The sequence below is a fragment of the Plodia interpunctella genome, chromosome 1 (assembly GCF_027563975.2).
Source record: "Plodia interpunctella isolate USDA-ARS_2022_Savannah chromosome 1, ilPloInte3.2, whole genome shotgun sequence".
Classification (NCBI taxonomy): Eukaryota; Metazoa; Arthropoda; class Insecta; order Lepidoptera; family Pyralidae; genus Plodia; species Plodia interpunctella.
In genome coordinates this window covers 1,943,361-1,959,333 of record NC_071294.1, presented here as the reverse complement: position 1 = coordinate 1,959,333, position 15,973 = coordinate 1,943,361, and the positions used below count along the sequence as shown (strand labels likewise).

At 35.1% G+C, this 15,973-nt stretch overlaps 1 protein-coding gene across 11 annotated transcripts in view; it reads left to right on the top strand.

Annotated features, from left to right (window-relative positions):
• Positions 1-13,044, top strand: part of LOC128671464 (pseudouridylate synthase RPUSD2-like) — a 336,427-nt gene extending 323,383 nt beyond the window's left edge. For 9 of the 11 annotated variants that reach the window (XM_053747931.2, XM_053747922.1, XM_053747982.1 and 6 more), the window contains 6 exons: positions 802-998; positions 3,873-4,070; positions 4,573-4,671; positions 4,919-5,073; positions 7,263-7,463; positions 8,564-13,044. In XM_053747931.2, the coding sequence (XP_053603906.1) occupies positions 802-998; positions 3,873-4,070; positions 4,573-4,671; positions 4,919-5,073; positions 7,263-7,463; positions 8,564-8,638 (925 nt within the window). In that variant the 3' untranslated portion in view covers positions 8,639-13,044. The remainder of the gene's footprint in view (positions 1-801; positions 999-3,872; positions 4,071-4,572; positions 4,672-4,918; positions 5,074-7,262; positions 7,464-8,563) is intronic. The other 2 variants (XM_053747938.2, XM_053748004.2) reach the window with 1 other exon arrangement.
• The last annotated feature ends 2,929 nt before the right edge of the window (positions 13,045-15,973 follow it).

Below are 15,973 nucleotides of genomic sequence, written 5' to 3'. Positions count from 1 at the left end.
TGTTTGAAGTCGGGAATATTTGAAGTATAATGTCATCATTTTGTTCAACATTCGTCATATTTCCAGCTTGTAAAGATTTCCTTATGACGTATTATTATGGTCAGAGGCGTCATAGTTTTTGTTGACTAATTATTACTTGTGGTAGGCAACGTAGTTATGTTGCTAATTACAAACATTAGAAGAGTACAGTTAGTTTACTAGAAGAGTCAGAATTAGACCATCTATTGTTTGTTTAACCAAAAAAATCATTATAATTTTTCTTCTCGCTCGACCTGGGTTATATTTATCGGTCCCTATGGTCTTTCCATTTGACCCTTCCTGCCGATCTGTAGTCACGCTTTCCATTGACAAAACAAGAGCTGAAAGCGAGTATACAGTGTTACTGGTATCTAACGCATAACCTACCAAAGGCGCATAAGGTACATAGGGACTAACATCTTTTGTTCTACGACTTTTGTCTAAACGTTAGTTTAGTTACGTTTACGTTTTAGTTGTAATTTCGTTTCTATAAAACGTTAACTGGTTCATATTCCGCTACATAACGCTACTGTACTGTCTCGTGTTGCTTGGCTATTACATAGAGTTAAGTTGTGTAGAATCTCAAATTAGATTGTTTTTTTTTTATATGAAAAAAAAAAGTACGTATCACGAAAAGTCGTAGAATAAAAGTTGCTTTTCTTCGTGTACCCAAGTAGTCTTTAGAGGGTTTTGCGTTTGATACCAGTAACCCTGTATAGTTCGCTAATCTATCGTCAATATAAATCATTGTTCGTTTAAAAATTAATGATACATGTCCAACAGTGAGGAGATCGAATGTCAAGAGCCAATAGAAGTGGTCAGCTACAAGATCGGGGTCTGCAAGGTGTCTTCGAAGGGCAAGGATTGCTCCACAATGTTCAAGAGGCTGGGCTTCAATGCTAAGAGTAATACCAGTGTGGTGCTCTGCCGGCCCAAGACGGGCAGGATGCATCAGATCCGTGTGCATCTGCAGTATTTGGGTAAGACACGATACACAATAGTAGACTTCCGTGCCGTAGACTATCGGAACTTCTTCCTGCACTGTACTAAACTATCTTCAGATTCGTATTCCTCATGGCTGAGGGTCGTGGTCATTACGTCGAATGAAGCACACACAACAACTTTCTTGCCATTATTAATGGAGTGGTTTGCCATTGCCTTCTCCATTTCACACACAAGTTAATAGTAATTAACCAATGTGCAGGTTTCCTCATGATGTTTTCCTTGATTGGTATACAAACTCATATGGCACGAGTAGGATTCGAACCTGGGACCTTTCGACCCACAGGCAGGCGTCTCAACCATTACACCACCTCGTACCAAACTATGGTATAAACTAAAAGCGAGGCGTAACAAAGCCTCGCCTGTTTAAATGAGTTTCTTTCGGTATTTTCCCTTAGCACTGTGGTCATAATTTAATTTTTGACGTGAAAAAGTGGTTGTGAAGGTCTACTTTCTAAATAAAAGCCTTGTCTTTTACTAAATATGTAAAACAAAAATACAAAAAAAAAAAAAAAAAGAAATACGTTAAGGAGCAATGGCTGGCTTAGTGACAAAAGAACATTTCTATTTTCATAGTGTTATTAAATGATAAACTTCTTCTTGTAGAGTGTTTCACCAAAGTTAACAATAGACTTTGGTGATTCATACACTACTGAATCTACAATGTACCTGTATTTAGTTTTCCTATATCGGAAACAAGTGTTTCTCTAAACCTAGAAAATATTATATTCCGCGTCAAGCGATTATGATCTCAGTTACAAAATGAATATAGTTCTAAATGGTGTATCTTAGCGGGAGTTTATTTAGCCGTACACCATAAACTTAATCTGCGAAACGAGCCACACGCAAATTGTCTTAAATCCATGGATTTAAGACTTTTTGCAATAAGCAGAGAACCTCCAGTCACTTTAACAGCCTTTATACTTATTCATTTATTTATTTTTGTTAGTAACGAAGAATTTAAATCAAAGGAGAAACGTAATACAGCATTATATTCTTTGACAACACGAAGACAGAGCACATTGTCTATCTTAACTTTGCCAATGAATAAATTAAAACTGATTTATAATACCGAAAGTTTTAATGTTGTTTTATTTCCTACACGAACGCAGGATAAGTAGAAAAGTTTGTGTTTGCGATTGTAAACATCAAAATGAAAGGAAACTGGAAAAAACTAGACTGAACGTTTTTCAATCATTAATAAATCCAAGATGACCTTTCCAAATACCACCGTCACACGCACTAGTGTACTAACCACCTATGTACAGGGAACTTCACAATAATGTAATATAATATATACTATAAAAAATTGTACATGAGAAAATGCTCCTCAAATTTCATGGAACAAAAGGTAAATAAAACTCCATTCCTCTGTTACTTATTTCGCATTCCATTTTATACACGCTGTGAAACAATATGCAGAAAAATGCATATTATTATCTAGGGGAAATATTGAAAAATAGCATAGTTTTAATATTTTACAAAAACAATTTTGTTTAAATTTTCATATAAAATATATATTACTAAGAATTTACTCCTAATATGTGAAATCGAAAAGGCATATATCAAACTACTGTATTGTCATTGCCAAAAATTATGTCCCCATAATAACATCGACATGATCAAAGTTTTTAAAAAATCTCCCTATACTGTTCAATATACAATACAATACAATACAATACAATACAAATACTCTTTATTGCACCAAAAAGAAAAAATACACAGAAAACAATTTGTAATAAATATAAGAAGGTACAAAGGCGGACTTATCACTAAAGCGATCTCTTCCAGTCAACCTTTAGGTGGAAGGAGACATATATATATAAAAACATTTAGGCGCAGTAAAACAAACTACCAAATATATAATTACATACACTATATATAAATAAATACATTACATACAATATACATACATATATAAGCATACCAAATACACATATACATATACATATAAATACATATATATACATACATAAATATCATTATATAGAAGGAAATACATGTACAATAAAATTAGGATACGTTAGATAGATAGTGAGACGTAACGAGTTGCTTAAATTTGGTCAGAGTCTGGGCATTCCGAATATCTAAAGGAAGAGCATTCCAAAGACGAACAGCCTGAACAGAGAAAGATTTGGAGAAAAATTTAGAATTAGCTACGGGAAATCTGAGTCTCAAGGATACCGTGCTGCGCAAACTACGAGAGGAGCTGCGATCATCACCGACAAATTTGAAACGGTCCTTGAGATAAGGTGGGAAATAGGGATTGAATAAAATTGAAAAAAGCATGGATACAATATGCAAATTACGACGAAGTCTAATGGGAAGCCAGTTTAACTGGGAACGGAACGTGGAAACGTGGTCATATTTACGAAGTCCATAAATGAAACGAATAGCGAGATTCTGCAGGCGTTCGAGTTTGTTCAGCTGTTCTTCTGTAAGGTCAAGAAAGCAGCAATCAGCGTAATCAAGGATAGGGAGAAGAAGAGATTGTGCAAGCGCAATTTTGGTGTTAATGGGCAAGAAATTACGAAGCCGTCTGAGCGAACCAAGTGTAACAAATGTCTTCCGACTAATTTCTTTCATGTGGACTGACCAAGATAAAGTTGTATCAAACACCAAACCCAAATTTCTAACGGACTCGCAAAAGGAAATGGTTTCATTGTTAAAACTTAGGGATGGCAAAGAATTCCAGTCTACGCGTGAAGTAAAATAAGGACTACCGATAATTATAGCTTTAGTTTTTGAAGGATTTACCAAAACACCAAAAGATTTACTCCAGCTAGATAATCGCTCCAAATCGTCGTTCAAAATATACCATTGAATTCAATCGATGGTTTTTTAATCAACAGGTTACCCAGTAGTAAACGATCCGTTATACAACCACCCAGTGTTCGGTCCTCTCCGAGGCAAGGGAGGCGATACAGGTGGCAAGACAGACGAACAACTAGTCAGAGATCTCATTGCTATCCACAATGCTGAGAACTGGCTAGGAGTGGATGCCGCTGATGATGATTTGTTGTTCTCCAAGCCCGCTTCTGATGATAAAGGTAATAATAATGATAAATTTGTTGACATAGAAGGAAAGGCAAATGGAAAAATAGACATCTCAATATATGCTGAAAACTGGCTAGGAGTGGACGCTGCCAGTGATAATCAGTTATTCTTCAAGCCAGCTTCATATCCCAATCCCATTTTAATACGGAGAAAAAAACTGTTCCCAAGGGAATATTATGCGGGCGAAGCCGCGGGTAAACAGGTAGTAATAAAAATAAAATAAATGAAACAATAGTCCGATGTCCCATTGCTATCCATAATAGTGATGACGATAATAAAACTGGTAGCTGTCGATAATGATCTGTTGTTCTCTAAGACATTTTCTTACGTTAATTATTAAGACCAAAACAGACAAACGAATGCAATACAAATCTTACCAGCATGACTATCTGGATAAAACTTTCTATATCTATATATTTTATAGAGAATGTTTATAGGCTACAAGATTATTTTTATGTTCTTCGATTACTGAATTTTCTTCTTTATTTCCATCAGGAGTTGGTGAAGATGACGACACGGGACCAGCGTCTAGAGAGTCTTCTCCAAGACTCGAGTCTCCTGCGCCAGGACTCACGCCTTCGTCAGTTATGACTCGTGAGTTTATTATCATTATTTATGATATCTCCAAATTTTTGACAATTAACTATTTTTTGTTTTATTATATACCTACGAGTATGTTGGTAACATATCATTTTAAAATAATGATAATTAATGATGATCTATACTTTAATTCTAGGTACAACATATATTAACTTTTGTGCCATATTTTTATCAAGTTTCGTAATTTTTGCTTGAGACCATTCTTTAATAATGAAACAGTCGATAAAAATAAGTAATTCAGATCTTCTTCCACCAGCCACTCTTCCGAGCCCATCTAGTGCTGCCGAAGCTCCAATGGAAGTCAAGAGTGAGCTCAGCTGTTCGTCCCCAGCCTGCACGCTGCAGCCATCGCCCATCGCTTCTCCGCAGCTCAACGACGACTCCAATGATGCCAAGGTAGGAAAACAGAGATAGATATCAAACCTCTTATCTCTCTCTCTCTCTCATCCGAGCGATTTCCCAGTTGAATTATGTTATAATACTTCAGGATTCTGTCCGCGGTTTGATTGACCACGTGAGGAACTCGCTCATTCACAGTTTTCATGAGCCTGACATAGCAGATTAACTCCAAGAATATCGTCTAGCTACATCTAGCGTAAACCGACAAGTTACGTAGGTAACATATGCATGGCTATGCTGTTCCCGCTCGGGCCTGGCAGAAGGGGCTAATCTAAAATTGCTCCCTTGATGTATCCTCCTTGACAACATTACAATAAAAAAAACATAACACAAAAACATGCACGCAAGCCGATGGTCTGGTTACTAAAGTAGCCGAGAAGTATGATGCGGAGAAGAAAAAAGCGGCTCCGTTGCTTTATGGCTGGGGAAGGAACGGCAAAACGCTCAGATTATACAGATAGACTGAAGTAATCTCCATTTAATCTTACAGAATAAAAGTTGTTTTAGTTGGAATACAATATAACAACTTTGACTTCAATGTGAAATAATGAAAGTGGGACTTTATCGAAATGTCAAGTTTTATGAAAGGTTGTCTCAAGTACAAATCACTCGAAACTTAGGTACGGCAGAACAAAAGACGCGATTTCATAACAGTCACAGTCATACACAAAAGATGGGGTTATTAATATTAACGAAAAGGGGGCGACGACGGTACGGCTCAGAGAAAGGGGTTTAATATTGCAACTTGCCAGAAATTCATTGTTTTATCGAAGGCCTAACCTTCTCTGACCTTGAAGAGATGTGGTAATGAAAATGTAATGACTTATATGAATTTGAAAAACATATTAGGCGGGGTCTCCAGCAAAAATTTTGTCAAAACACGCGCGTTTTACACGCGCTAACCGCGACATGTTTTCCATTTACCACGGAAATCAATCATTGTTGATGCAAGAAAAAATATATATTGAAACGATATGTTTGTGTAGACGATTATGTTAATTGTGTAGGGACAAACACGTGCTGTGTACCCGGCTGTACATTTATAAAGTGTCTAATCTATAAGTAATAGCGAGGCAACACACAGAACATACTGTTAAATTTGATCCAACTTATTTCTAATTATATAAATAATATATATTATATTTATTTCTAATTATATATATAATATAATATAATTATATAAATTTCTAATTATATATAATTTCTTTCAAAGTCTAATTATATATTCAGCTGTATTGACATCAAATTTTTAATTCATACTAACCCGAGGACAGGACAGGAGCCGGTTGTAAAGCATAGCCAAATCTTCAACATATAATAGTTGCTTTTTACGCGAACAGCGACTTTACGACATCGGGGCGTCGCAGCTCCGAATGTAACCGAAAACACGCGACGATGAGAGAGAGAGAGAGTGAATCGTATTTATTTCTTTATTTATGTACACAACATAACACTGTAAATATAACGTTATTCGATCTTGCAATCTTTTCAATCACAAAAGTACAAACTTTAAAAAATCTGCATATCCGAAGGGTAGATGGATTCAAGAAAATAAACATTAAAGGTCCTGAGCCTTAATGATGTCAGCACCATTATCATATTACGGCCAGTTCAGCGATGTTTTTCACTGTCTGGTGCACACGGAAAGTGTTCTGTGAAAATGTGAAAAAAAAGACAGCCCGACGAGAGCATCATTAAAATTATTTTTCATTAACAATTGAATTTGAAAATTGACACTCTTTTTTGGACCGTGTTAAAAGTTAACTACCACCACTGTCAACAGTGGGCGTCACCAGTCAACTTTGACGTTAACTGTAACCTGAGATATACATAGACGACTTAAATTTGCTATTCACAGGCTATCGAATACTTTATCGTTGAGCGTTGAAACAGGGGTCCGATTCTCATGTAATCGAATCAGTTTTGTTCAATTTATTCTGAAGGTGCTAGCACTATTTCTGTGTTTACAAAAAATCATCATCACAATTTTTTTACGAGCGAACGCGTCGATCGAAATTTTTAATTTGTAAATTTGCAAATTTAAACTTTTTTTTTCGATGGTTTTAACCATCGAAAAAAAAAGGAGAAAATTATATGAAATATGTTTCGATAGCGCGAGAATGGGGTCCCAGGTCCTTATTGTTACAGTGTAGACTAAGTGTTAATTAATAATATTTAATTAACAGTCGGACAAAGTAACAGTCGCGACGCAGACCGGCTGCACGCCGCCGGTCGCAGCGCCGAGCGCGGTGAGCGCGGCGAGCGCGACGAGCGGCTCGGCGAGCGACGCGCTGTCGCCCGACCCTCACTGCTACGAGTGCCGTGTGCGGTACCGCGACCCGAGGCCCAGGGACTTGGTTATGTATCTGCACGCTTGGAAATACAAGGTGAGTCTCACAACTAGGGATGCCGACGGCCGTGTGAAGTGGAGACGAAATTGTAGGAAAGCGGACCCTGTACTCCAACGCTCACTGGCTGACGAAGGAACCGAGAAAATGGTCCGATGAGAGGGAAAGTTTAAGGCTGGTGCGAAATGCGTAATGCTGGCTATAAACTATTGGCAAACAGGCCGCCAAACCGCCATACATACATTGCTGGTTTTTCATTGCTGGTCTCTTAGACAAACATCGCAATGTACATTCATTCGCGTTGGCATCTGTCTGATTTCAACAATAGTGTGTAGCTGGCATAACGCTAAGCGATGTGCGTTTACTGTATGGAATAGTATATTGTATATAATAGTATAAAACATATGTATATGTGGAGGGTTACATATATAATTAGACTACTACAATTTTTCTGCACAGTGTTTAATGACATTCATACAGCTGTTCGAAGGCCTTGCTAAGGCGACACAGGCACCAGCATTTATTGCGATTAGGGTTGTCACAAATATGATTGCCATACATTTATTTGGTTGGCTATTTTTATTTTATTAAATATAAATATATATTAGAGATTGAGCTAGCCTCTAAGTAAGTTCGAGACTTGTGTTATGGGATACTAACTCAACGATACTATATTTTATAACAAATACATATGACGACCTCGGTGGCGCAGTGGTAAAGTTCTTGCCACTGAACCGAGAGGTCTCGGGTTCGATCCCCGGTCGGGTCATGATGGAAAATGATCTTTTTCTGATTGGCCCTGGTCTTGAATGTTTATCCATATAGGTATTTGTTATAAAATATAGTATCGTTGAGTTAGTAGGTATCCCATACCACAAGTCTCGAACTTACTTTGGGGCTAACTCAATCTGTATGATTCGTCCTTATTTATTTATTTATTTATATATAGATAAACATCCAAGAACCGGGCCAATCAGAAAAAGATTATTTTTCATCATGACCCGATGAATAGATTGTTATTCAAGAATAAAAATTAATTAAAGAAACAACAAAACCGGACTTAAACGAATGTTAGTAAGTTTGATACTAGTTGCTATGTTATTGATTTTCATATATTAACAACGAAAGTTTGTCCTCAGGGGCCCGGCTGGGAATACGAAACTGAGCTGCCCCAATGGGCGAGCGTGGACTGGGACGAGCCAGAGTGCTCATAGTTACACGAACCGACAGTGCGCGGGCGCCCTTCCACCCCCCAATATTCAAGACTCAACATAACACGGTATCGACAAAAATAATACGCATGACAACTCTTAGTGACACGCGTTTTTTAATCTATGTTACTAAATTGTTACGAAGGCTGAAAAAAAGGCGGGGCGCCAAAAACTACAACATTGGTACTCACTTGGCTGTTATGTATTACATAAGGCGGTAACAGAGATTGCTTGGGCCGTCTGTCGACTGTATATAAATAATCACCTTCGATATCCGAATGCTTGTCGACAGCCTAAGGTTATGATGTTTACATTTGCACAGTGTACTGTATTCTACACAGATCTAGCAAAAATTTGCTGTGACAGACAGTCCATTTTGTTACCGCTTTTACAGTGCTGAGGTAAGTTTGTAAAATAAGTGAGAATTTGAATAAGAATAGACATATTTTTCTGCGTTTTTAATTTGCGACACTGTTATTTCCATTGTCTGGTTTTTCGAAATATGTTGTCTACTTAATTAGCGCACAAATAGGTTCTGACTTCTTTAGAATTTAACATTAGGATTTTATTTGATCAATCTTCAGTTCCTATCGGCCTATGATTCGTCAAGCTTTAGTAGCGTAGATGATAAGACAAATAACAATTTATAATGATATCGATACCATAAAATAGTTGTATTGCTTAAACGAGGCAGGGTCACAACCACAATCATAAATTGATATAAATATAAAAATTAAAATCATTTTTAATGGGATAGCTCTTCGTTTTAAAATGTTATTACGGAATTTGCGACACATTAACAATTGCTCTATTTATTTTAAAATTGTACTAAATTTTACTTCTTATTTCAAATGACTATTATAAATTTTCGAAATTTTAATTTCAATCAAACTTGGACCACTGCTATATTTTTTTATAATCTGAATTAAAAATACGACCACTGTTATTAAATTATTTAGAACGGCTATCTCGGTAATATTAGAAGCGTATGTTTATTGCATAGATAAATAAATATTGAATATGTCGCATTGTGTAGATGACGTTATAGCTGCGTCGTCAAGTTCGGCTTCCATAGTTTTGTGTAGTGACATGTTTTAACTAATATTTAGGGGTAACCCGAGAAATTTTGTACTTTACATACATAGATAACTTTGCTAAGTATGGTGTTTCGTATCCCCGATTTGTATTACCTTACGTTTGACACAATTCAAGGCCAGTTGTGATATGCATTTAAATAAATTGTTTAACACTAACTTCTTATACATTTGTCTATCGTTATAAAAAGACAGTTATGAAAAATGATCCTAACACAGTACACTGTGTTAGGATTTCTTTACAAAATCTTGGTCTTATTCTTGCTTTAAAAATCTTGATCTTGACTTTTTGAAAATTTCTTTCAATGTCCCAGAGTCTTGTAAACCGTTATCAAAAAAAATAAATATTTTAGAAACATTTTCCGCTAACACACAACTCTACAATATTTCAAAATTTTGGAAGCAGCATATACTAAAGACATGACTAAGATTTTTTGTTTGTTATTAAGTTTGCGTGTTTTAGTTCTAAGTACTTATCCCCAGTTTGGACAAAACAATTGATATTTTAGGAATGTTTCCCATTGTTGTAACACTTTTTGGAAATGGTACAAGTATTTTTGGGTCAATTCACACGGCGTCGTGACGACATGATGTGTACCATGTGTACATTGACAATAGTGTTATATTTACGTAACAACAAAACTATGACACTTCCAAAACGACGGATGTTTTGTTGTAACGACATAGTGAGAACTTGCCCTTACTTTTAGTTACTTTCTAGAATATAAATTGTAAAAAGACAATTTCTTGTGACTACTATATTCTCACGAGCTTTGACAGATTAGTTCTATGAGAAGTATATTTATATATTTTTCTTACTTGTAGTAGTGTAGTTCTAGTTATGCAATTTGTGTTCCTGTTGTATCGAAATTGGTCGATGATTTGGAGTAAACCCTATGTCAAAGATTAATCCATCAGGAATCGTACCCATGTCAAGGGGTCCTTATAACCCTATCGACAACTTAATTTTGCACTATCATCTGCCGTCTGCATTTCTTAATCCCAACCATTGATTCATTCAAATATATTTGGGTCATTACCTAAATATATTTGAATGAATTAATCTATTCGCGATATTTTAACACAAGTATTATGATAAAATTGTTATACACAAATGTCCCAATACCATACATATTTTAATGAATGTCAAATTAACGAGTGTGTAAAAGACAAGGCATATTTTTCTCTGAGTCAACAGCAACCTTTATGTTGGGTCTCGCGGTTATAATTTTTAGCAATGTACCGTAAGCATAGTGACCTATCATTGTAAAAATATAACAGTTTACTCCAAACCCTCGCAAATATTATTGTTATCGCAGTTTGCTATCATATTATAATGTATATATACGTCTAATGATACATGCTATTTTCTGTCACTGTATCGAATGCTGGCTCTAAGAATTATCTATTTCGGGATCAAAATACGTAATTTTAAGTCATCGTGGGGTTAAATCGATCGTTAGTTGGAAACCTCTCGAAAATAATCCAAATATTTGAGTTTTAATTTAAATAGACGATTTTTAAAGTAGCATGTACAAATAAGGTTATAATGTGGCATATCACATAGGTACCACTGTGGGGTTCTGGCGTTGGTCGCGGGACCCCATATCCGACATTGTTGTATTTTTATATAGTGTGTAAGACCTGTTTATATTGTGTTACATGTGTTACGGTGAACTGTAATGTACACTGACTGTTTTGCGAATTTCGATATTGTGTCGACTCTGTTGCGGTCTAATCTGTGTTTGTAATATTGCCTAATTTTTATCCTCATGCGGACAAGATGGGAGATAAAGAAATATTTTTAGGCAATATAATTTGCGTCTCTTTAATATTGAGAGATTTGTTAATACAGTTGTTTTGGAACGCAACGGTGTTTGGCCAATCAGGTTTAGTCAGTCAATAAGTGCTTCTTTTTTACTGTACGTAACTCCTTCCTTTGCTTTTTAGTGAAAAAGAAAATTTTCACATTCTTAATTTGTTTGTTCGTAAGAAAATTTTCATGTGCCTTCTCAAAATATTGAAAATAAATTGTAAAAATATGTTTTAAACTACAGTTACAAGTAATTGTTACACGTTTTAACATAAGTAGGGTTACATTCGGCACTCGAGCTTAATAATGTAGAAGTGGGCAGAGAGAGGGCGCTGCTGCAAGCTACGCTATTTAATTATTTTAATTAAAAAAGCAATGCCAGTGCATATTTGGCATAATCTTTCGAAGTTGCGATCTTACTTCCGAAAGGTCAAAATAATTTTGAGTTAATTACGTATTGCTATGTGTCTGTCTGTTTAGGACCATAACAAGAGTTGAAGATGTCTACTTAATTACTTTTGAATATTTGGCAGTTAAAGTTTTCCTTTATTCAAAAACAATTTGCATTGTATTATCGCCCGAACTTGGTCAAAAACCAATATATAAAAGTCTCGAATCGATCGTTTTGGAATAAAAAGTTTTAATATACTTTGTCTACCATAATGTGAAGATATATTCAAAATTTTAATAACAGTTTTAATATTTGAAATGTGCATTAAAATTCAGGAAGTAGCGTTTATTTCCAAAAAGCCAGATCGTTAACTTCCGTGCCATATGGCTTAATCGTTGGCGCATTCAGAAAAGTGGAACTTAAATTAAATGATCATTAAAACCAAAATGGCCGGCCTGCAGCCCCTCCCACGCCCCACCGAGCTCGCATTCGGCACAATTTTGCAGGATTAACTGTTTGTGATTATATTTTGCGTAATTTATTGTAATAATTGTTTTGTTTCTCATTACTAATTGATGTGTTCTCATTGTGTTTTTATCCGCTGGGCAGATGTGGGTGGTGGTTACTTCTATTTAGATCAAAAGTTAATTTTTTTATGGTAAATTTGTACTATACATTTACAATCTGACCCATGTCAAACGGCATTCATGAAAAAATGCCTACTTAAAAGTCGCCGAAGCATCTTTGCCTATTATTGGCTTGCTATGGTGTCTACTATTCTATAAATAAATGATAATATGTTGGCTCTTGTTATTCCCATGGGAACTTCAATTCAACATCATGGATACAAATTCTAATTTAACTGTGTTCTCTTACATTTTCTACAAACTTCAACCATTTCGAATTCATTTTATTTAGTTGCGAGTCATCTACGTCTGCGCAGTGCCCTCGACACTTCTTAATTATAATTTGAACGACAACATGAAAGACATTTTTGTTTATTTGATAAGTATTTCATAATTAAGATTATAATAGTGTTTCCTTCTTTAGATTCATGTTATAAGGTTCATGTTTCCACTTAAATTTAATTAGAATAAAAACTCATCATTGACACCTTGGTTTTATTTTGACATGCCATTATTTATCTGGGCGTCTCCAGAGCCATCTAGCGTTCGAGACGGCTTTACCATCCTTCAAATTTCTTAAAGGAACAAATCGTTTTCAAAATCAAACATAAATATCACCATTAAAAACAATATATTTCATTAAATTCATTCTTGTCTTTGTCCAATTTCAGATAATTTTAAGGATAGCTTTCAAAATACTCGTAGAATTACACCATATATAAAATAAATTATTAATACGTATAAATCAATGCTATGTTTACATTTCTTCCTTAATAAAATTATTATCAACATAAAAGCAACGCGCGGCGATTTCCAATAAATTTATCGTAAAACCACGGCATATAACAGCAAGCCTCGGTTGCACCAGTCAATTTGACATTAACTTTAACTGGCGATTAGATAAAATGGCGTGCTTTGCGTTTTTCTGCACAGGTTAAAGTTAATGTCAAAGTTGACTGGAGCATCACACCCTAATAAAAAAATAACACTATCAAACAGATTTATTCCTTTATAAAAACGATTCTTGCCTTCGTTAAAGTTCGAAGAATTTTTAGACACAACTACATTAAATTATAATAATTTATTTGTATTTCAAAGCGCGAAAGTTTAAAAACGCAAATTTTGAGGACAGCTATCGTAAGTATATCACAAACAAATAGGTTATATTTAAGAACATATAAGAACTAAACTTGCATGAACTAGAGTCAACCTGTTTTGTAACTAACGAACGTAACAAGTTGCGAATTTAGTCAAATTCTAACAATTTCAGTGTAACGCGACGCATTTCAGAACTGCTAACTATGGACGGATAGCATTTCAAAGGCCGGTGAAGACGTTAGTTTGCGGTGAGCTTTAGTTTGTATACATAAATGAATAGTGGATAAGATATATATTATGTTTATGAAAAGTATTTGATTGTATATATATTAAAATTACAAAGAGAAAAGATTTGTATTTTTGTTTGCAATTAATAAACACAAAGACCGAATTAATTTGGTACAGAGATAGACAAAACGCTCAGGAGTAACATTGGCTTGTTTTTATGGTTTTACACGAGCGAAGCCGGGGCGGTCCACTAATATTATATAAACAAGTATACCTTAAGAAAAATTCTACTTTCGTAAACTAGATTGTAGGTTCTTTTAACGTTTCATATCACTGTATTTTAGCTAATAAATATTGATTGATTGATTGACTGTCACTAAAGTCGAACTCGGACACATGCCGACGCGTATGCGTGAACATTGCACAGTTAGTATGAGTGCTTTTATTTATCGCAATGAAAAAACCAGCAATGTATACCGAAACCGCCGAGTTCGGGGAACTAGTCCGCGATAGTGTGGAGCCGGCATTGTATTCATAGGAATATATTTATGGCCTAAAGCGTTCACATAAATATATGAAGAGTCGTAAAAATATTTATGAATATGATATTATTTACATAGGAAATCTCAGAGACGTAAAAGCCTATATAAGGCTTTCACGTCTGTGAGATTTCCTATTTATTTATGTATTTGCATTTTCCCAGAGACTAAACGTAACTGTAAAAGTCTCTTCCCGCGCTGATTATAAAAGTAAATCAAGGGAAAAAGCTATGAACTGGAGATTCTTCTCACGGGCGATAGATTAGCAACCTGTCAATATTGAATCTCAATTCCGCCAATAAGCTACAAACTAATAATGTATGCTTTGAGTATCGCTTATTGGCTCTGTCTACCCGTAAAGGATAAAGACGTGATATTTCTTGAATGTAAAAGTATTTTTTTAATGACATGTGTCGAGATTTGTCTTGTCAAAAACCGTCGTTTATGTTTGACATGTGTCGACATTTTTCCTGTCGAAAACCACTTTTCATCGAGACAATTTACATGTACCCAGCCATGGATTTAACAAGTATTTCGTGTACGGAGTACTTACTAATTCCATGCATGATTCTGACAGTAATGTTACAAGCTTTTATTTAACAAATTACGTTTGTATGTGTAGAATCTTGTAGCTCAATTTTGAAGCAGATATCTTCAACCGATTGAGCAGAATTTTTGTACACACGTATAGTTTAGATGACAATGTTATTATAAGCATGGCATTGCACACACGAACGGACAAGGGAATTCCTCGACGGTTTACTACACGGACATATTTTTTTTCACCCACTGAATGTAATAAAATCTCTCAGACAACAATAAAAGCTTGTGTCAAAAATGTAACTTTCATATAAAACTACGTTACTAAAACTACGGTAGCTATCGATAGAATTATCCGGAAATATTTACGAGAGCACAACCCTAATACTATTAATTACTTAAAACATGAAAAATAGACAAATCTGTACCATATTATGCTACACTCGTTTCATGTTGTATCGCCAAAACCCGCGATTTCATAATACATCTTAGGTAGGCCCAATTACATCTTATTTTTCACAGCACAAACTTATCTAGATCTTCGGAGCATAAAAGCCACCCCAAAAACTGCCAGTAATAATCATTCTAGAGCAAATAAAAGAGATTTCCACGTGAATATAAACATTTTGGTGAAAATCGAACACGTAGGAGAAAAAAATGTATGTCGAAACCCCTTGAATACTTAATACGTTAGCAAAAAAAATAAAGAAACTCATTTTAGACTTTGTGCTTAGGGAATAAAGTTGGTTGTGAATCAATTGCGGCATTGTCTTTTATCACATGGTGAAAATATTAACGATTACCTTGAGTCGTAAATTTACATTTAATAATTAAGAAATGTGGAATATTCATTCTGAAATCCTATATTTACGAAAAATCACCGTCAAACGAACGCATCAATCGATCGAACTTTTTCGGTTGTAAATTTGATAAAAAAAATTGGAGAAAACTGATTAAGTATATTAGTATAGTTATTAGTATAAGTACTTCGATTGTGTGGAAACCGGGC